At 40.7% G+C, this 19451-nt stretch overlaps 1 protein-coding gene across 6 annotated transcripts in view; it reads right to left on the bottom strand.

Moving 5' to 3' along the window:
- ANKS1B (ankyrin repeat and sterile alpha motif domain containing 1B) overlaps window positions 1-19451 on the bottom strand; it is a 349603-nt gene that overhangs the window by 196517 nt on the left and 133635 nt on the right. For all 6 annotated transcript variants that reach the window (XM_079991880.1, XM_079991876.1, XM_079991885.1 and 3 more), the window contains 2 exons: window positions 3697-4265; window positions 2239-2311 (listed from right to left, as the gene is read on the bottom strand). In XM_079991880.1, coding sequence (XP_079848006.1) covers window positions 2239-2311; window positions 3697-4265 — 642 coding nt within the window. The remainder of the gene's footprint in view (window positions 1-2238; window positions 2312-3696; window positions 4266-19451) is intronic.

Raw genomic sequence — 19451 nt, 5'->3', positions numbered from 1 at the left:
TGAAACCAATATCACAGAATGTAGGAAAAAGGGAGTTTAAACAACTCGCAGTAAAGGCTAAATACATACCAGTACTTACACTAGTTTCTTCTTTCTCAATCATCACTTTATGAGTGCTCTATTACTGATCATGCAAAAGACAATTGGTGCAGTTTGACAGAGTTAGTGTTTAGAAAAATACATTTACTGTTTCCTGTTCTAAAATGTGTATTCTGATTTCAAGAGATATCAGTTTGAGTGGAAAAACATGGCCGTGCCTTTACAGTAAAAAAATCGAGCAATCTGCTACTGAGCAATCTACTGTTTCTCAAACAAAATTGCAACTAACTACTTTCTTTCCAAGAACATTTGAGAATATCATAGCAGTCTACTCATGAGACTACTCATGTGGTATAAGCTTTCATGGACTAGAACTCACTTGCAGATATACAAAAAGTTATCGTTGGTTAGTGTTGGTTAGTGTGTTTGGAGACAGAAAAAATGTAAGCAGTGTGACCAAAAAGCTATGAAATCTAAAGGATGACACTAGGTCCGTGAGATTTCTATGGAGAACCTGAACAAGGATGGCCCATCTCCATATGTGCCAGTGGCGTAGGAAGGGGGGTGCGGTGGGTACGGTCCGACCCAGGTGTCATCACTGAGGGGGGTGACAAAATGGCTATGGGCTATATAAGTCTGTGGCATTTTTAACTGTCAGGTTAATTTAGAGAAGCAATTAACCCAAAATGAATGCCTAACAGAACAACAAACTATATTGCTGGAATCAATCAAGAACAAAGGCATAACTAGGGGGCAGGGGCGGGACACTGGGTGCCACACCACGGGGGGCAGCACTTACTGCAGGGCCTGCAGCATGCCCGAGCCACACATCTTTCTTGGGAGTGGCATGGTAGCTCGGGCACCTGCAGGCTCCACACTGCCCAAAATGGCAGCTTGTGGCTTGCATCCACCTGCCACCTCTCCCTCAGCCACCCTACAGCTGAGGGGTGGTGGTGATGAGGCCCGGTGCAGCGTGCCCTGCCCCAACTTGCCCTGCCCCCAAACCAAGGGTGCATGTGACGCTCCAGGCGCCTGAGCGGCTAGCTACGCTGCTGATATGTGCCTGCCCATAATTTTACATCCTCAGCAGACAAGTATAGTAAATGATTACAGGGAGACACCCTTTTCAGTGATAGAGTCCCTGCTTTGGACTGCCACCCCCAAAGGAGGTTGCATGGCAACCATTCTCATATTGTTTTGCCTTCAGATTGCATTTAAAAAAGTTCTAAGGTATGCAGCTCCTTGGCCCTGCAAATTGAGCATCGACATCTGCATAGGGGAATTCTAAACAGACAGGCCTGGAATCCATGTGTGTAGGCTTTACATCTGCACAGGTATACACTTATCACACGGATAGCAGAGCAATACCGGCATGTAATGATGAGGGCTGGTTAGTAACCTGGCCCCAGTGTCCCTTTGTAACCAGAGCACCTAATGCTAATGCTGGTGGTTAAAAATAAGCAACTGGAAACACATGACACAGTCATTTAAGTCATGTCTGCACCACAGCTTTAGTTTGCCACACTGGCAGATATGACCACTAGCATGGTCAGTATTTTTTTTCTTTAGAAAAGTTAAAAAGGAAAAAGGAAATAAATACCAGTTATATTACCCATCCATATCTCATCAGCAAATTCAATTCATACTCAAATCAGTTAATTCTCTATCAACATTTCCTGCCACAATTTCTCCTGTTCATCTCCTCTGTGTTTCACTTACTCAAACCATTCTAGCCAATCATAATTTATATCACACTGATCTGTTTCAGTAGTCAATAGGAAAACATTTCTGGCTTAGATATAGCTCTCTTTAGTTACAATTTTTGACAACGACACTTGCTTTTCCTAGCACAGAAATAGATGAGCAATGTGACATTGCTAATAGTATCCTATTGACATATCTGTCCACAAATGAATTAAAAATGATAAAGAGAGGCACTGAATTTAAGCATATGCTTTGAACATCATGGTTATTCAAAGTCAAATAGCAGGATGTGTTTTTATTTTTAGTACTGATTAAAGGGTGAAAAGTGCCCCAAAACTGCTGTACTGCATCAAAAATGCTGAATGCAATTTAATCCTGGCTAGTGCTACTAAAATATGATACAATCACAACACATGGCTATATTTTACCATTTTCCTAGCTATCACAGTAGTGATTAAGGTTATCATATTAAAAGAAAAAGTATTTATTTCTTACTTGCAATACCATCATTAATCACTTCTAGTCCAGTAGTAATACCAGCATCTATGGAACTCATTATTTTATCAATCTGAAAGAAAAAAGGGGGAGTATTAAATGCTATGATTATGCCTCATGATACATTTACAAGTAAAGAAACAAAAATTGCTTGTATTATTTAAGGGGCAATAAGAGACTTGAGAACAGTACACAAAAACATGTGACTGGCCCCTCTCCAATCTCAGTAGCTTCAAAAATTATCAGAGAAGCTCAGTCTATGCAGTTCCAACAGCATGGGGGCCACCCTACTTAATGTCGGGTGAAGATCACCTAACTCAGTATCTTAAAATGTTTGGTATCATAGCACACAGCAAAAAAGAGAAATGGAGCTACGATTTTTTAAAAAATTGAAAACCTAAGGTTTGGTGAGGGACTCTAGTCAAAGACTGTCCATAAAGAATAGATGCATACATGTCCATATTTCAACAAGACCCATCCCTTTTCATTCAATTACCAAGCATAAGGTATATGTGCTTTTACACTAAAGGGCTGGTGGTAATTTCTTCAATTAGCTTTGTTCCACATACCCATAGTGCTTGTCAATTTTTCATTATACACTTCTATTGTCCCTTGTTATAGGGAGACTGGTTGAATTAACAAGAGATTCCCTTGGGTTTGCAAACTGCAGTTTACAGAACCATTAATTGGTTTGCAACCAAAGGCCACAGATTACATCTAGGTGACTGAATTCTCTGTGGAGATAATAACCTCCATTAAGCTTATGGCACTGCAACAAAAACCTCTGAAATTTGTGCCAGATATCTAACTGCTCTGGGGCTATCACAATATATATTTCCTGAGAATTTTTTCATTAGATATAGTACATTTTTTGTTTTCATCAAAAAACCAAGCACACTTTTGATCTTGTGCAAAGGATTGTATATATGCAGCACGGCTATCAATTTTTCTACCAATTTTTTTAAAAAACATTTACAACTCAAGGTTCACCAATTGATTTAGAATGTGTGTGTGTTTTTTAATCTCCAAATGTTCAACAGGTCTTCTCAAGTGACCTGGAGGGCTACAAATCGAAAAAAAGAAAAGAAACACACATACAAATACCAAAAGTTCCACTGTGCTCAGAGATCTTACAGTGCACAGGAACATGTCTGCCTTATAATAGGGCAGATTATTTGTCCATCTCAATGAGTATTATCTAATCCAGTCTTCACCAGCCTCATGCCTTCCAGGTGTTTTGGACTACAACTCCCTTCAGCCCCAACCATCACAGCTTTGGGAGTTATATTACCGTATTTATTTATCCTACATTTTAGACATATTTTTTGCACTCAAGAGCCTCAATACTATTGACATTCATCTCTCTGAATTTTGATTCAGGGCTCTCCATCACATTCTACTTATCTTTCATGTATGTATGTATGTATGTATGTATGGTATAAAAAACCAGAGGCTTACTTCTTCCCATTCTGAAGTAAAGGATGGTGTTCTTTCAGAATTTCTTCTAGAGCTTTCCGGATCTACTGTAGATTCATTCCAATTTCTTCTTGCTTTTTGCTCATTAGATGGGTAGGAAATCAGATTAGAGTCTGATTTTGAAACATATTTGGATAAATGCATGTCAAGGAGAGTCTTTGGCAAAGATCGTATCCTCCCAAGTGTGCAAGCACGTTCCACAAACCCTGCAGCATTAACAACCCACTGATCCCCAGTTCTTGTGATGCCAGCAAGTGTGTTAGTTTCTCCTAGATTACTTTTAGAAGGAAATATAGTTCTGCTTAAAATGGGTGGCTTTTTCTTTTTAACTGAAATATCAGTGTTGTTTTCTTGTTGCAGTTGTGCCGAATTCAAAATACTTTGGATTGAATTTTTGTGGTAGAATTCATCAGCTGGGCTCCCTGTTCTATATAGCTGAAGTGGGTTTTCAGGTGGGTCACAAGCAGGTGATGATCCATGAAGTAGGCCAGCAAACTGTTCAGCAGAGTGTGCTTCAAGTTGCTCACTTTCAATGGAGGTTTGTTGAGTTCCTGTAATATAAAATGTTTATTTCAATTATTATTTTTATCAAATATTCTTCAAAATGAAAACAAACCTCTCCTTCAACAAAATAGTAATTTTAGCATGATGCTTATTGTGTACATTTAAAAATACCTGATGCCACTTGCCAAAGAAAAATGTATTTGCATATCGTTTCCTTGACTATACTGACTAGGACTAATTGTAAATAAACCTTGGCACAATAGAAGAGAAGGGGAAGGGGAAATATTTACTTGCTTTGCTACATTTCTATAGGCACTGACTTAGTTACCTTTCTTTAGAAGCTCATGATGTGTTTTCAGCTTTATTTTAAAAAAAACCTAATGAAGAGGACACAAAACAAAGTCTTATAACACTTTGAAGACTTTGAACAATTTTATTGTTCCATAATTTTGGGAACTAGAACCCACTTCATCATATGAAGAATTATCAGCCTCACTGGCAGATCTTTAACTATACACATTGGTACAGAGAAAACAAATAGTCAGCAGCTAGACAAACAGGTAGAATCCACTCACATATAAAAACCGTTCTGAAAATGTTTTTTTTAAAGTGTTTTTGAAAATACATTGAATTTTCCATCAGGCTCACTATCACCATCTCGTGTTACACTGCACTTAAAACACACTTAAAACGTTTTATTTGCAGCTGCATAGCTGAGTCCTGTGGAAATACCATGAAATATAGTCCATGAAATACAAGGGGTGAAGTCAGTGACTTTATTTACAATGTCCTCCTCACTCCACACCAATATATTTTAGTGGATCCTGGTCTACAAATGCTTGTGCCACAATACATGCGCTAGTCTTTCTGGTGCTACAAGAATTGAACAGATTAACACAGACATCCCTCTGAAATTGGTCCCTGTAGCAGACTTACCCTGCTAACTGCCCCCAATTAAATATAGTGGACCTACCTCACATTGCCAATTTAATGAATGTCTACAATTTACCACAGGCTACCTAGGTGAGGGCCTTGTGTAAGGGAAACTGTGGTTCAGGGAGTCTCAGGCAGCAGTTAATCAAACAAGGAAAGCTTTATTTACAAAAAAAGGAAGTTGGTGAAACAAAGTTGGGTCAGGAGATGTGTTTTTTCAGGTAGAAGTTACTACTTAAACTAAACATAAGGGTGTCACAGGCTTAAGCACAGTAGTACAGGCATAGCTTCTCTTAAACTCCCTTTGCTCAAAATCAGTTGTTACACTTCAGTTTCTGTTACTGTTTCCTAGGTCCTTACACTTAGGTCAGGCAGATGCTTCAGGTCAATGCTTTTAACAGTTTATTACAGTGGTGCCTCGGGTTACAGATGCTTCAGGTTACAGAGGCCGCTAACCCAGAAATAGTACCTTGGGTTAAGAACTTTGCTTCAGGATGAGAACAGAAATCGTGCGGCGGCAGGCCCCATTAGCTAAAGCGGTACCTCAGGTTAAGAACAGTTTCAGGTTAAGAATGGACCTCCAGAACGAATTAAGTTCTTAACCCGAGGTACCACTGTAGTTTGGTTCACAAGCAAATGGACACTTTTCATCAGTTACCCACTTTTTCTTTAGCAATCCCACTCCTGAGGTATTCTAATCAGTTTAACAGACCCAGGGGATCACCTCACCCCTTGTTACTGGTTTGGGAGACTTCTTTACCCAGAAGTACTCTCCCCTCCTGGCTAAAATGAGACCCAGGTTCTGCCTCTCCTAGCTCTACTCAGCCCTCCAGTTAACTCCTGTCTGTATTCCTTCCCCAGACACTCAACCTGGTTTTCCTAATTCAAATCAGAACCAGTTCTCCCTCAGACAAACCCTATCCGAATGCCTATCTCCAGTGCTTTTTTTTCTCTAGAAAAATAAGTGTCTGTACTCATCATGAAGTAAATGCCACACTTTTTCACAACAACAAAAGAGGTGCGGGTCTGCGTACCCTTGAGTACCCCCTGAAAAAAGTACTGTCTGTCCCTATCTAACTCTCTCCCTCAGAAACTGCTCCTTTTATTCTCTCTGCCAGAGTGCTGCTCCACCCACTTCTGGCTCCTATCTTGGTAGCCAATCAGAGAGAGGCTCCAGCACTCTAGTGGAGTTTCTGAGGTACTGTGTCCCCAGACTCTGGTCTGGCTTTGCAGCCCGTCACAGTCCCCATAAGGAAAGGTGACCTAAGAGAAAGACAATTGCCCAACACAATTCAAAATGCTTCTTATACTAGGTGAGGATGGGAAGCTTCTTGGCTGGATAGGATTTCAATCTTGCTTTCCACATGCCAAAACTTTAGGCAAGAGGTGGGAAACCTTCCCTTCCGGGCAACCTCTGAGGGAGTCACATGCCAGAGGAGGCAAAACTGGGCAAGCAGAATTCAAGAGCACATTCCAGCCAGACAAAAAACTCAAGGAGGGTGAAAAGCATGGCCAGTAAAGGACCATGGCACAGGGTGTGTGGTGTGGGCAAGTCCCAAGCAGCAGGTAGAGCACTTAGGAATCTGAAGTGCCCCATCCCGCTTTGGCAGCGCATCTTACTGGTTTGCCAAACATTTTCTCTGCCTATGGTCTACCAATCTGCTTTCACCCCAAGCATAGACATGTCAAAGAAATGGACACACAACCTCTCAGACATACAGCACTGAATCAGAAGAAGGGCCAGCAGGCAAAAGAATAGTTGCCACAGGATTAGTTGCTGTTATTCTATTGATTTGATATTGATTCTAAATGCATTTCCCAGAATAAGAATGTGCAATTTGTATTTATGTAGAAAATTTGAAACCATCTAGGCATACTGGAACTTTGTTATTTGTAAGTATCTAAAAATACAAAGCTGTTTTAGCTTAAGGGTTTTGGTTTTTTAAATTATACGATAAGAGTTAAAGAACTCTTCTTTTAAATATTCCGTTTTAGAACATCTGATGGCATTTTGAATCAGCTTCACCTTGGTTCTGATTCAGGGTAAACTGTTAATATATTTAAGCACTGAATTTGAATAAACCCCTCAGGGAAGACATGTTTTTCAACAGGGTGGAAGGAGGGGGGTAAGGCCAAGATAATATGTTTGAGCTCCTGCCCAATTTCATTTCTTTATATAATTCTGTAATGAAAACCCATACACATCATTTCACTTCTAAAGCATTTCTAATATTATTGCTGTTTTCAGACCCTGTCTACTAACCGACTCTCTTCCTCTTTGGAGCTATAGCAGTGAAGAAGTTTCTGATTGTGAATACATATTCCACATTCTGTGTGTGTGTGTGTGTGTGTGTGTGTGTGTGTGTGTGTATTCAATGATACATTCTAACAGTCAAAAAGCAACCACTTTGGTTTTGCTTTTTCCTCACATCCCTGAATTACTCTTTTGCAAATATCACATATGAAAAAAAAATGGTTTACAACACAGTAAATTGCAAACCAAGGCTAATTTATATGCTGAAACAGCCCCACCCTTCCCATGGATGTGCCCACATTTCCCCCTCAAGCATATGTTTCTTTTGCATTCAGTTTTTCCACAGTGTACACGCTGCATCAGTCTAAAACCCCTACTTCCAGTTATGATCCATACATGGCAGAATTGAACAATATACTAAAAATAATAAAATTGCAATTTTTGTAATTGTCAATGTGATGTTAACTGAATTATTCACACCTATAGAATAAAGATGTGTATTTCAAAACATGAATATATTCATTAGATGAGTAAATGTTTGTAGAAAAATGCCTTAACATGCAGTGAATCAATTATATCTACCACATTATATCAATAAGCAGCACTGCAGTTGCCATAGCAAGAGATTCTAGTGTGGAATAAAATCTCCTGCTTGAAATGTGTGCCATAGCTATGGTAACAAGCACATTATGACACCTGTGCTACTAATCTATTTAAATTCTTTCTATGCTTGATCCAGAAAGAAATTTTGGTGATACAAATCTGGATCACCTATCTATAAATGTAACATCAGCAATGATTGCTGCATAATCACTGGAATGATTGGCAGCCAATGATGGCAAGAACTGCAGAACATTTTTGCAAACCCCCCCCCCTTATGCTTTCTCTGTATATGTTTGCAGAAAATGGAGATGCTTGTTTAAGAATACTGCAAGGCAAATGACAGCTAGTTACTTTGTGTTTTTAAAGCACTGCTATATTAAAATGGGATGAATGAAATCATGCTTTTTAAAATTTTATTTATTATATTTATATCTCACCTTTCCTCTAAGGAGCTGAAGGTAGCACAGGTAGTTCTCCCCTTCCTCATTTTATCCTCACAACTGTGGTGTAACTAGCCTCATATAACCACTCTTGAGTTCCTATATCACTTTGTAACTAAGCCAAGTCTTACTGCCTGTGCAACCTTTCCTGATGCACATGAACCTAACCTTTAAAGAGTTTGTAAGTAAACCATTTTTAACTTCCCAATCATGTGGTCTTTTTCCTATGCTAAGGGAAGAGGAAAACTTTGCAATTCACTTGAAAGGGCACATTTTGCTTTGCTTCTTATTTTGTAATTTTAAATCTCTGCTGGGGTTCTCTCACTAAAGAGTACTTGCCCCAAACTTGGATCCTGGCATCCAGGCTATCTCCTTTCTAAATATCTATTTTTCATTGCACCACCAATAACAACCCTCTGAGGTAGATTAGGTTGAGAGATCATGACTGGCCCAAGGACATCCACTGCGCTTTATGGCTAAGTGGGGATTTGAACCCTGACACCAATCTGTATCATAACATATGAAAAGCACACAAAAGAGCAGAAAAATATGCCTTATTCCTTCTAACAGCGAACTTGGATAGTAGAGTGCTTGTGAATTTTGAAGCAAAAGAAGACCCAAGACTACTAAAAAAATAAGGTAGTTATTTCTACCTGAAAGAGGGGCAGGGAATAAACATACAACCCTCACCCCCCCAGCAGACTAATACGGAACTGTGAGTATTGACAGTAGTGAGACAAGATATTCTAGACAGTTAAGATACAAAATATTAGGATGAACTCAGGCAAGTGAACCAGAAGAACAAGAAAGGAACATAATGGGTGAAATTCTTTCATCCCTGCCAAATGCCCTTCAGATTTGCCAGTGGACTTTGCCTAGTTAAAGTGGGGGTGTGCAGGCTTTCACTTCCCAAGTTATATCAAAACTAGTTTTGGGTTTCCTTGATATTTCTCAGATGTTTGGCTGGAGGCAGAATGCTCAAATTTCCTTCAATTTTTGATTTAGGCAATTTCAATATGTATTATTATCTGTTTGCTGTGCCCGATGGTCTTATTCCATGGATTGGCTTTTGCTGAAGTGGCGCAGTCTATAAAAAAGTATGATCCTATTTCTAGTAGGAACAAGAAAGGCAAAACCACTTTTACCGGTATTTGGTTTCGTACTGCTTACTTTAGTACTGAACTACTTTGTGTAAACCAACAAACAACTATCCATTTTTATTCAAAAAGAACTACATTAAGCAATGCTTTGTTGTAGCTCTTAAAATGTATTAGCCTCTTCAGTTATCTTTGTATTGTTTCAGAGTTTCCAACTTTGAAAGAACCCTGAATACTCCATTTATTTCCTGTGTGAAGCAAATATGATTTGCCAGCAAAAGTGAATGGAGTGAATAGAGTAAAATTTGACTGAATTAATTATGATGAATAAATGTTTCAAAAACAATATTGTTAATACTTCAAAAAGCAAATGCTTTACTTGAAACAAATTGGTAAGCAATTTATCTCTGGCACATAAATACCTGCTTAAACTCCCAGGCTTCTGGCTTTGCCTATTCTGCTACTTACTCACTCTCCCTATTTCCAGCTGCTGCTAAATTAGGAGCTAACAACACAATCTTAACCATGTCTGTGCAGAAGTAAGTCTTATTGAATTCAGTGGTGCTTACTCTCATGTAAGAAGGGTTATGATTGCAGCCTGTGCGTATTCATACTTTTCAGGGCCCCAAATTCTACAGTCATCCCTACCCCACTACTAGTCTGTGGGATATTTAACTATGGCGCAGCTGGGGCCCTCCCTCTCTCATCAGCTTTTGCCGGGTGTGGATTCTGTCCAATGCCCAGACGTGAACTAGGGCCCAATGGCATTGCAATGGGGGTTGGGGGGCGGTGCGCCCTGGGTGCCATGTCTGGGGCAGTGACAAGAAGGCTCCTCATGGGGGCTTGCCCCACAACGGCAGCGCAAGCAGCCATCGCACCGCCACAGCTGCATGTGGAGGATCCTCTGTTCGCGGCTGCAGCCGTGAGCAGAGGATCCCAGTGCTGGTGGCAAACCGCTATGTACAGCGCATGTGTAGCGTCGCATGCATGTGCTGTATGTAACGCTGTCGCACATGCGCTGTACAAATGGCGGTGGGATCCCTCCATCACCGCTACAGCCGCATGTAGAGGATCCTCCATTCGCGGCTGCAGCCGCAAGCTCAGGATCCCGGCAAACCGCTATGTACAGTGTATGTGCAGCGTTGCTATGCACGGTGCATGCGTCGTACGTAGCAATGCTGCACATGCGCCCTACATAGCGACACCCTGCCCCGGGTGTCACAACGCCTTCGTTCACCCCCTCTAGGGCCATGCCACGAGCCTAGCAGGGACCCCTCGGGGTGCCCCTATTTGATGTAAGTCATAGGGCTCCCCCTATTGGTGGTTTACCCTTAGTTGAACTTCCTGCTTCACCCAATGCCTAAGCCAAACTGCTGACATCTGTAACCAATAAAGTTGTGACCTATTTGAGCCCATAAACCAAAATATTTGTGTGCATGTGTTTATTACCTACTAGGGAATTGAGGGTCACAGGACTTTGGCATGCAATGGCATGCAATTAAGTTTTAATCTCCAGTCTCTTGAAATATTTAGGTTTGAAAACCATTTCCCTCCCTCAAGAATATGGCAAACTACTCCAGTGCAACAACAATAGGACTCAGAAGGAAATTACACCTGCTTAAAATTTCTCAAATGCTACTTGCCTCAAAAAAATCTAATCTGATTTTCTGTATATGTGATGAAAATGCATTTTGTCTAATAAAAGAGATAAAAAAAGTTTTTTTCTTGATTCTTGATCTCCCCACTGCACTTTTTTTGACATTACGAAAAAGGAAAGCAAGAAATAAGAGCATAATAAGACAAATAGAGAGCAGATCTTTCAAAAATGGAAATTAATATTTGTCAAATGCCATGTTTTATTTTACTGAGATTTTTTGGTGCACATTTCTGAATAATCAGAAATAAATCCATTTCATAACTAACACAACTGACTTTTTTTCTATCATCTTTAATAGCTCTATAAATTCACTGTTCAAAGCTTTAGAAAGCTTCTTTCATGTTCGTACTAAGATGACAGACCGTTGACTGTTTCTTTGTCAGTGGGTACAATACACTAGGTCATTTGTTTCATTGTACAGTCTATCTGCATTTAATTATGGCTGTATTCAACCTACTCGTCAACAATAGTGACCTTAGTTTCAGCAGTTCATTTAATTTCACCTGCCATAAATACAGTTCCAAATTTCACAGGGATAATTTTGAAAATGAATCATGATAAAATAAGTGTCAGTACAATAGGTCACAGGAAGCATGCTGATACTGATTAAAACTTATAGAAAGGGCTCCTGCTTACCTTTTTTTGCAACAGCAGAAGATATTAAAAAGCTACTGAGAGTTTGCTTTTTTTAATGCAAATTTTGAATCTAGCACATTGCATTATATACATCTAATACATATTTTAATATCCTATGCCAAATGTATGAGGCTGTCTAAAAAAAAATGCCCAGCAGCCTAAGAATTTCATGACTAGGTCTGCATATGCAACTCAGGCTTGGGCTTCTGTTTCTAGATCAGCAGCTTCCTATGTAGGGTGGCTATTTACACATCACCATAGGAGGATAAAAGATAATTTGCATAACAGCTTGCATATACTAACATATATCCATAAATGCAAATTTAGAAAGACTATAAATAGAAAAATAAATCTCAGCATAATGGGGAAAACTGTGACCAGGTGACCTCCAGGCTTGCCCAGTCCACTGTCCAGATAATAACTGCTAATAGGCAACTTCAAGGCTCTTTCTTCTTAGAGTTTATCATCTTTAAAACTGAACTTGGGTGTGATATAGCCCTTGAAATAGAGCAGGAATGAGGAGCCTTTGGCTACTACAGATGCTGCTGGCAGGGACGATGGGAGCTGGAGTTGTATGGCATCCAGAAGGACGTATTGAAATAGGGGATAGTATTCTTAAAGTAGGGCACCCTACTCTCATGTTCCATGACAAACTAGATTGTAAATGGAAGATGACTTTAAAAGGATGTAGCATGGAATTACTGTTTGAAGAAAACAGCTAAAAGTCTCTAGATGTGCATAAGCCATTTCTATCTCAATGAGTTTGCTAATTAGTGTAATGAGATAGGAGCCCAACTCTTACCACACTGTTCCACATCCTAATGCTTTTTCCTGAGATAATTATCTAAAAACAATTTTTTCTAAATGTGAACATTCAAGAGAGAGAGAGAGAGAGAGAGAGAGAGAGAGAGAGAAAATGAAGGAGCCCCAAGAATAATATGGAATTAAATTTATTTGAAAATTAGTGAATTGGTTCCATTAACATACTTTTAAGTATCTTTTTTTTTTTTAAGAACTCCCAATCAGGATTATAACAGAGTGCTTATATGGCACAAGCTGCCAAAGCTTGTCTAACCAAACTCCCCACTTTCTTAGTTGCATCACTAGAAAAACTGCGTAAGGAGAGAGTGGAAGATTCTGTGCTAATCCCAGAAACTAGTAACTTGAACAATATGCAATTAGTTCCTTTTAATTGACAAGAATGAAAATGATGTTCAAGTACCAAGGAAAACATGGAGAACAAATCATTTCATCATTATTACATAATTAAGGTTTTTTTCTTTCTTTCCTTCAAACAACTTAAGTCTTCAGAACTTATGTTATTTTACTAACAAATTTTGCATTGAACATGTATGTAACTACTTGGCAGACAATACCTACCCATGAGATTTTGAGACTTTAATATCAAGGGCAAAGTCATGCAGTAATTAGGGAAAGAGTTATACAGTGGTACCTCAGGTTAAGTACTTAATTCGTTCCAGAGGTCCGTTCTTAACCTGAAACTGTTCTTAACCTGAAGCACCACTTTACCTAATGGGGCCTCCCGCTGCCGCCGCGCCGCTGGAGCATGATTTCTGTTCTCATCCTGAAGCAAAGTTCTTAACCTGAAGCACTATTTCTGGGTTAGCGGAGTGTGTAACCTGAAGCGTATGTAACCCGAGGTACCACTGTACTGTGGCAAGGTACACGTTTACAAACAGAAGGTCCCAGATTCAGTTTTCACTATCTCAAGTTAAAAGGATCTGGGGCAGGGCATTTTTCAGCCAGAACTCGCCGGAACTCAGTTCCAGCACCAATTAGGTGGGTGCCATTGCCATTATAAGAGAAAAGGGGGGCATTCGTGGTGAGTTCTGGCACCTCTTTTTCTATAAAAATAGCACTGATCTGGGGTATTAGAATGGAGAAAGAACTCTACCTGGGACCTTGGTGATCAGCTGCAAGGCAGAATAGACTGTATTGGGCTGGATGGACCAATGGGATAAGGCAACTTCACATCACCAAAAAAACACTGTTCTTCTCTGTTTTCTCTTAGGAATGTAAGTTTGCCCATTTACAAATGGGCATTTCTGTATATTGGCCTGCATCAATACCTTACAACTTGACTGTCTATGCTGAACTTAGTACTGGACATGGAATACAAAATTCAGAAAATCTTAGGTTGTAATCCTCTGCCCTCTTACCTGTGAACAGACTCCATTGTACACTGTGCAACTTAATGGAACGATAAACACCCACCATCTGCTACTCAGTGATCTGCAAATCGTTCTCCCCTTCATATATAGCTTATGTTCATCAATCTTGTTGGGATAACTATTTGGACATATGGACTGCCGATATTAATTTATATGTTTAAAGTCAGGATTCATGGAATACTTTTATTAATGTCAGCTGACAATGTTTATTTACATCCCCACTGCTATATTTGCAATAGGTAAAGTTAAAATAAGCAAACAAAATCTAATGAGCAATCATTAGACTATATTTTACAAAGAAAAGCTGCATTTTACAAAGAATTCCAGATGGAATTCATGCCAATCTGAAAACAATGGGACTTAAATGATTCAATACTAATTTGTCATAAACATTTCAGTGGTTCTATTCAAAGCATAGGTAGGTCTTATCCAACCCCACATTTCTGGTCTAGAATTGAATTCTTTACAGCTTCTGCAGCCTACATGATGCTAACCAAGCAAAGTAAGCAAGACAGCATGTGTGACAGTAGCAATCTGTTAAAGCTAGAAATGGTACTACTGCATTTGAGAAGCTGTGAATATTTCTGGCTTCTTGAGTGAGCAAGTGCTCTACAGAGCTTATTTCTCAAGGGAAAACAAGTGTCCACCTCACCAAACAAGCTATAAAGGCATATTGTTTGTAACTACATGCTGGCATCAACACTGACACACCAGGGAAGCTTCTTATGGCCTGGAACTTAATTCTTCTCATGGAAAAGAATAATCCTACTGTTCATATATAAAACAGCAGCACTAAGGTTGTAAACAAATATTAGAACAAAAAGAACTGGAAGACATGAAAATTCTGTACTACAAACCAAGTTAACTGCAATTCTTTGATTTAATACAATTGAATACATGTTTTTTTACTCAAATTAAAGAGGTATAAAGCTGAGATGGAGGATGAGTGGACAATAAAAGTAAACCTATCCTGATGCCCTCAACAGCAAAGAGAAAATGGGAGGAACGGTACTTGCAATGCAACCATATGTACATCTACTCAGAAGTAAGTCCTGATGAATTCAACGGGGATGAATTCAATGGGGATTACTTTGGGGTAAGTGGTTGAAGAACTGAAATCTTCAGCCTTAGGAGGCTGAACTCAGTGGGACTTACTACTGAGTAGGCATGAATGTGCTATTTGTTTTCTTACTTATGTGTTAAAAAATATCTGTGGATATTCTCCAAAGGGACATCACAGCATCATGTGAAAAGGGTAACACTGCTGCAAATACACTTTCATAAAGTTCTTTTGAGGTGCACCTCCTTTTGGTTTTACTTAGTCCATGATGCACAGCTATGGCTGGTTTGCCATTCCTGAATCAAGACATCCGGGCTGCAGATATCTATGCACTAATTACCTCCCATATATATTATGGTCCAGAAGCAGCTCTGGCAGACTTTTAAGGATATTGTAAAAAATCAGAAGATTTAGACACTAAAGTTTCAGGAAATGCTACAGTCTATGATACCTAATAATCAAACTAATACTGCAGGAAGAGCATTCCACTAGTGAATCTAGCCATCCTGCAAACAGACCACCAGCCAGTGCCACTGGTGCTCCTGGAAACTGAATACTACCCTCAGAGGCGGAGCTAGCTGCTCCGGCACCCAGAGTGGCACACATGCTGTGCACCCAGGGGAGCGGCAAGCTGCCCACGGAGGCAGGGTGAGCCACCTGTAGGGCCGGGGCGAGTGTCTCAGGGGGGTGAAGCGGCGATGTCACCCCCCAGGGATGACACCCGGGGCGGACCACACCCACCTTGCCCCGCCAGTGACTACCCTGCTCTTCCACTGATGTACTCAGAGCAACTCATTGCATAGGTTAAATAAATAAAACAGAGATCATAAAATATAATGGACTAGATCCAAATATATGTTGCTGCGGTGGTGCTGTTCTGCAAACTGTATCATTTTGAATTCAAAGCAAATAGGTAGACAATAGAGCTGACAAAGGATTGGATTATATGTTCCTGTTTGCAGATACCAGACTAATGTCCGGCAGCTACATTTTGAACCTACGGAAGTGTCTAGACCATTTTCGCAAATTAGTCTCAGTTAGAGTACATTGAAACAGTCTAGCCAGAAAGTAGCCAAAGTTTGGATAACTGAGGCCAATTCTGTCTTCTACAGGAGAGCCTGTAGCTGGTCAACAATATCAAGCTGATGAAAGGTGCTTATAGTCATCCCACCTGGGCAGCATGGGAAAGTGATGTATCCAGGAGCATCCCCAGTGCTGTTTCAAAAGGAAGGCAACCCAATCAAGAGCAGACTGAACTACCTCATCACCTACATCTGCAGTACTTTTCATCAACAGCACATCAATCTGAGGTCTGGATTAAGTTTAAGCGTGTTAGCCCCCCATCCATTCCTTTGATGGCATCAGACACCAGTTTATCATTCTTTCTGATTTTCATGCAGAACCATTTCCCTTTAGAGAACTTTCTTTCTCTAATTTTCTATACAATCAATGGACTCCTATTTAATAGCCAGCTGTACAAAACTGATTTATTCAATGTGTATGTAAAAGTGCTAATAGCATGATAAACACCAAGAGCATTAATTTCATTGTCAATTCCATAGCCTTGTAATTACCTCTTACACAGGCAGCACTTTTTCTTATGGTAATATCAGCTACATCCAAATGATTTTTTAAAATTAGTTTCCAGAATTAACTAAAAATTGTATATGTTGAGACATATTTCTTAAATAGGAGCTGAATCCACATACACAAAATAATTCATGACAAGAGATGAAGGACTGTGTAGCCCTTCAGATGTTGCTGGACTAAAACTCCCATATTCTCTGACTACTGGTCCTGCTAGCTGGGGCTGATGGAGGTTGGTGTCCAATAACATCTGGAGGACCACATGTTCCTTACCTCTACTGTATATGCTGCTGTCTCCTGTGCAGCTATAGGACCCTGTCATGGGAATGTGGTTACAAGAACATAATGGAAGTGAGGTAGGGGAGAAGGGAAACCAGTGAAGCTTTCTATGAAATGTGAGGACAGGGGAAAAGGTTTTCTAAAATATGAGTGGTCAGAAATCATGAAATGAAAGGTAAGTGGTATCTCTCAAGAGTGAAAGCCATTAACAGCTGCCCTCACTGCATTAGAATCAAAGAGGGCGCAAAATCACACAAGTCACAAAAGGGTCATATACTGTAAAATAACTGACAATAAAGGTAAAGGTAAAGGGACCCCTGACCTTTAGGTCGAGTTGTGGATGACTCTGGGGTTGCGGTGCTCATCCTCACTTTACTGGCCAAGGGAGCCGGCGTATAGCTTCCGGGTCATGTGGCCAGCATGACTAAGCCACTTCTGGCGAACCAGAGCAGTGCACGGAAATGCCGTTTAGCTTCCTGCTGGAGCAGTACCTATTTATCTACTTGCACTTTGACATGCTTTCGAACTGCTAGGTTGGCAGGAGCCGGGACCGAGCAATGGGAGCTCACCCCGTCACGGGGATTCAAACAACCAACCTTCTGATCAGCAAGCACTAGGCTCTGTGGTTTAGACCACAGCGCCACCCACGTCCCTTAATGGAACCGACAATACCAGCTCCTAAATAATATCATCACTGGGGTCATACCATTGCCCCCCTGGCTAAAATGTTTCAGGTGATCTTGAGATAGAGAATGAAATCAGGAAGACATCCAATGAAGGACATGTTGCATAGGTAGCCAAAGCCTTTCCTACTCCCAGGAGGGAAGGGGTTGTGAGCGGGAGACGATTCCTGCGTCATGCAGGGGGCGCTCCGCCCCCTGCTTCAACTCCAGGGCTGGCGCCACGCCCCTCCCCAGTTGGGCACCCAATAGGGAAGCTCGACAGGGGCGTGGCTTGCTGCTCAAATGCAGCCGCGCCAGCCATCCCCACCATTGCACACACATTTTCTTCAAGTCACCCACCCTCCACTCCCTTTAGATTAGCTGTTCCTGAGACTTTGCTATGGACCTCTGGTTGGTTGCCCTGTTTAACCAGGGAGCCTGGTAGGAGTTTTTTCCAATTGGCTAAATTGGCCCAGCCTCTTGGTTTTTTCCGCCTACCTCGTAGCAACTGTCACAACTTTCATGGTATTTGGCGGTTAGGCATTGGAATGTGTTGTTGGTGTTTCGGGGGGCAAGGTGTGGCTATCACCTTCCCCGACAATTTTGGGTACTCCTCTAAAGGAATCCGGCGGTCGTGGATCCTGTCTGATGCCCGTGTGGCGGGGAGCCATGGCATGACCCTCAGTGACATCAGGAAGAGAGCCTATAGTTGAATTAGCATCAACAGGCTTCCCCTACTGGTGGTTAACCCCTCCTCAGACTCACCCCTCTACGAGTGGGTGGAGTCTAATGTTCTGTGGTCCAATGCCTAAGCCAATACCTTCTCACATGCTGTAATCAATAAAGTTGTGGCCTTTACCTTACCCATTAACCTTACATTCTGTGTCCACGTGTCTTTATTCCCCAAGCGGGGATTGGGTCCTCGAATCACAAGATGGTGTCATCCCAACAATTGTGAATACTGGCCATTCCAGTGGCCAATGGGAGTTACGAGTTCAACAATATCTGGAGAGACCACATAGGCTACCCCTGCATTATAGTAACGAGTGCCTTCAATTATCCTCACATAAACTGGATAATTGATAAAGGCATATCCTGGAACTGAGAAAATGACAAAATTTTCAGATATCCTGAAAACCTGTGCCCCAAAAACATTTGGTTATGGAACCAACAAGAGAGCATGTGACCCTGCCCTTATTCCTATGTGGTACCAAGAACCTGGTGTGAGATGCTATGTGCTGTTGAACATATAGGAAACAATGACCACATGCTGTAAAAAAGATCCATCTGAACAGAATGAGGAAAAGAAAAATGAAAGGAAAGTATAGAAAATATGTAGCAAAATGGTTGTGAGATGAAATGCGTTTCAAGCTACAGGTTGAAAACTCGCAAGTTGTAAGGAAAGACATGCAGTGCAATCCTTTGCATGTTTATTCAGATGTTTATTCAGTCCTAGTGTGTCCTATGGGAATAAAACTTCCAGTTGAGGGAGCACAGGATTGCAGCCCAAGTCCAAAGTGAACCAACTGCCAATCGGTGTTAATGAGCTGTCCCATGATATTGTTTATTAATTATTATCCATGATCAATGCGGAACGGTGTGGGGGTTTTTTATGGCTCCAACTGACTAAGCCGTTCTTTGTAGGGGAAATTCACCACCATCAGTACTCCAATTATTTTAGCTACTCTTTTCAGTACTTTCATGGAATCATATCTTCTATGAAAGAGGAAGTGGGGTATTCATGGCAGGCGCAGGAAACTGCTTTTCAAGTTTCACAGACTGCAGAGTGATATAGAAGTATAAGAACCAGCGTTTCCCCCATGTAAAAGTAAA

This window comes from Podarcis cretensis (genome assembly GCF_951804945.1).
Source record: "Podarcis cretensis genome assembly, chromosome: 10".
NCBI classification, from domain to species: domain Eukaryota; kingdom Metazoa; phylum Chordata; class Lepidosauria; order Squamata; family Lacertidae; genus Podarcis; species Podarcis cretensis.
Note: the sequence above shows the minus strand (reverse complement) of the source record. Positions and strands in the feature narration are given on the sequence as shown.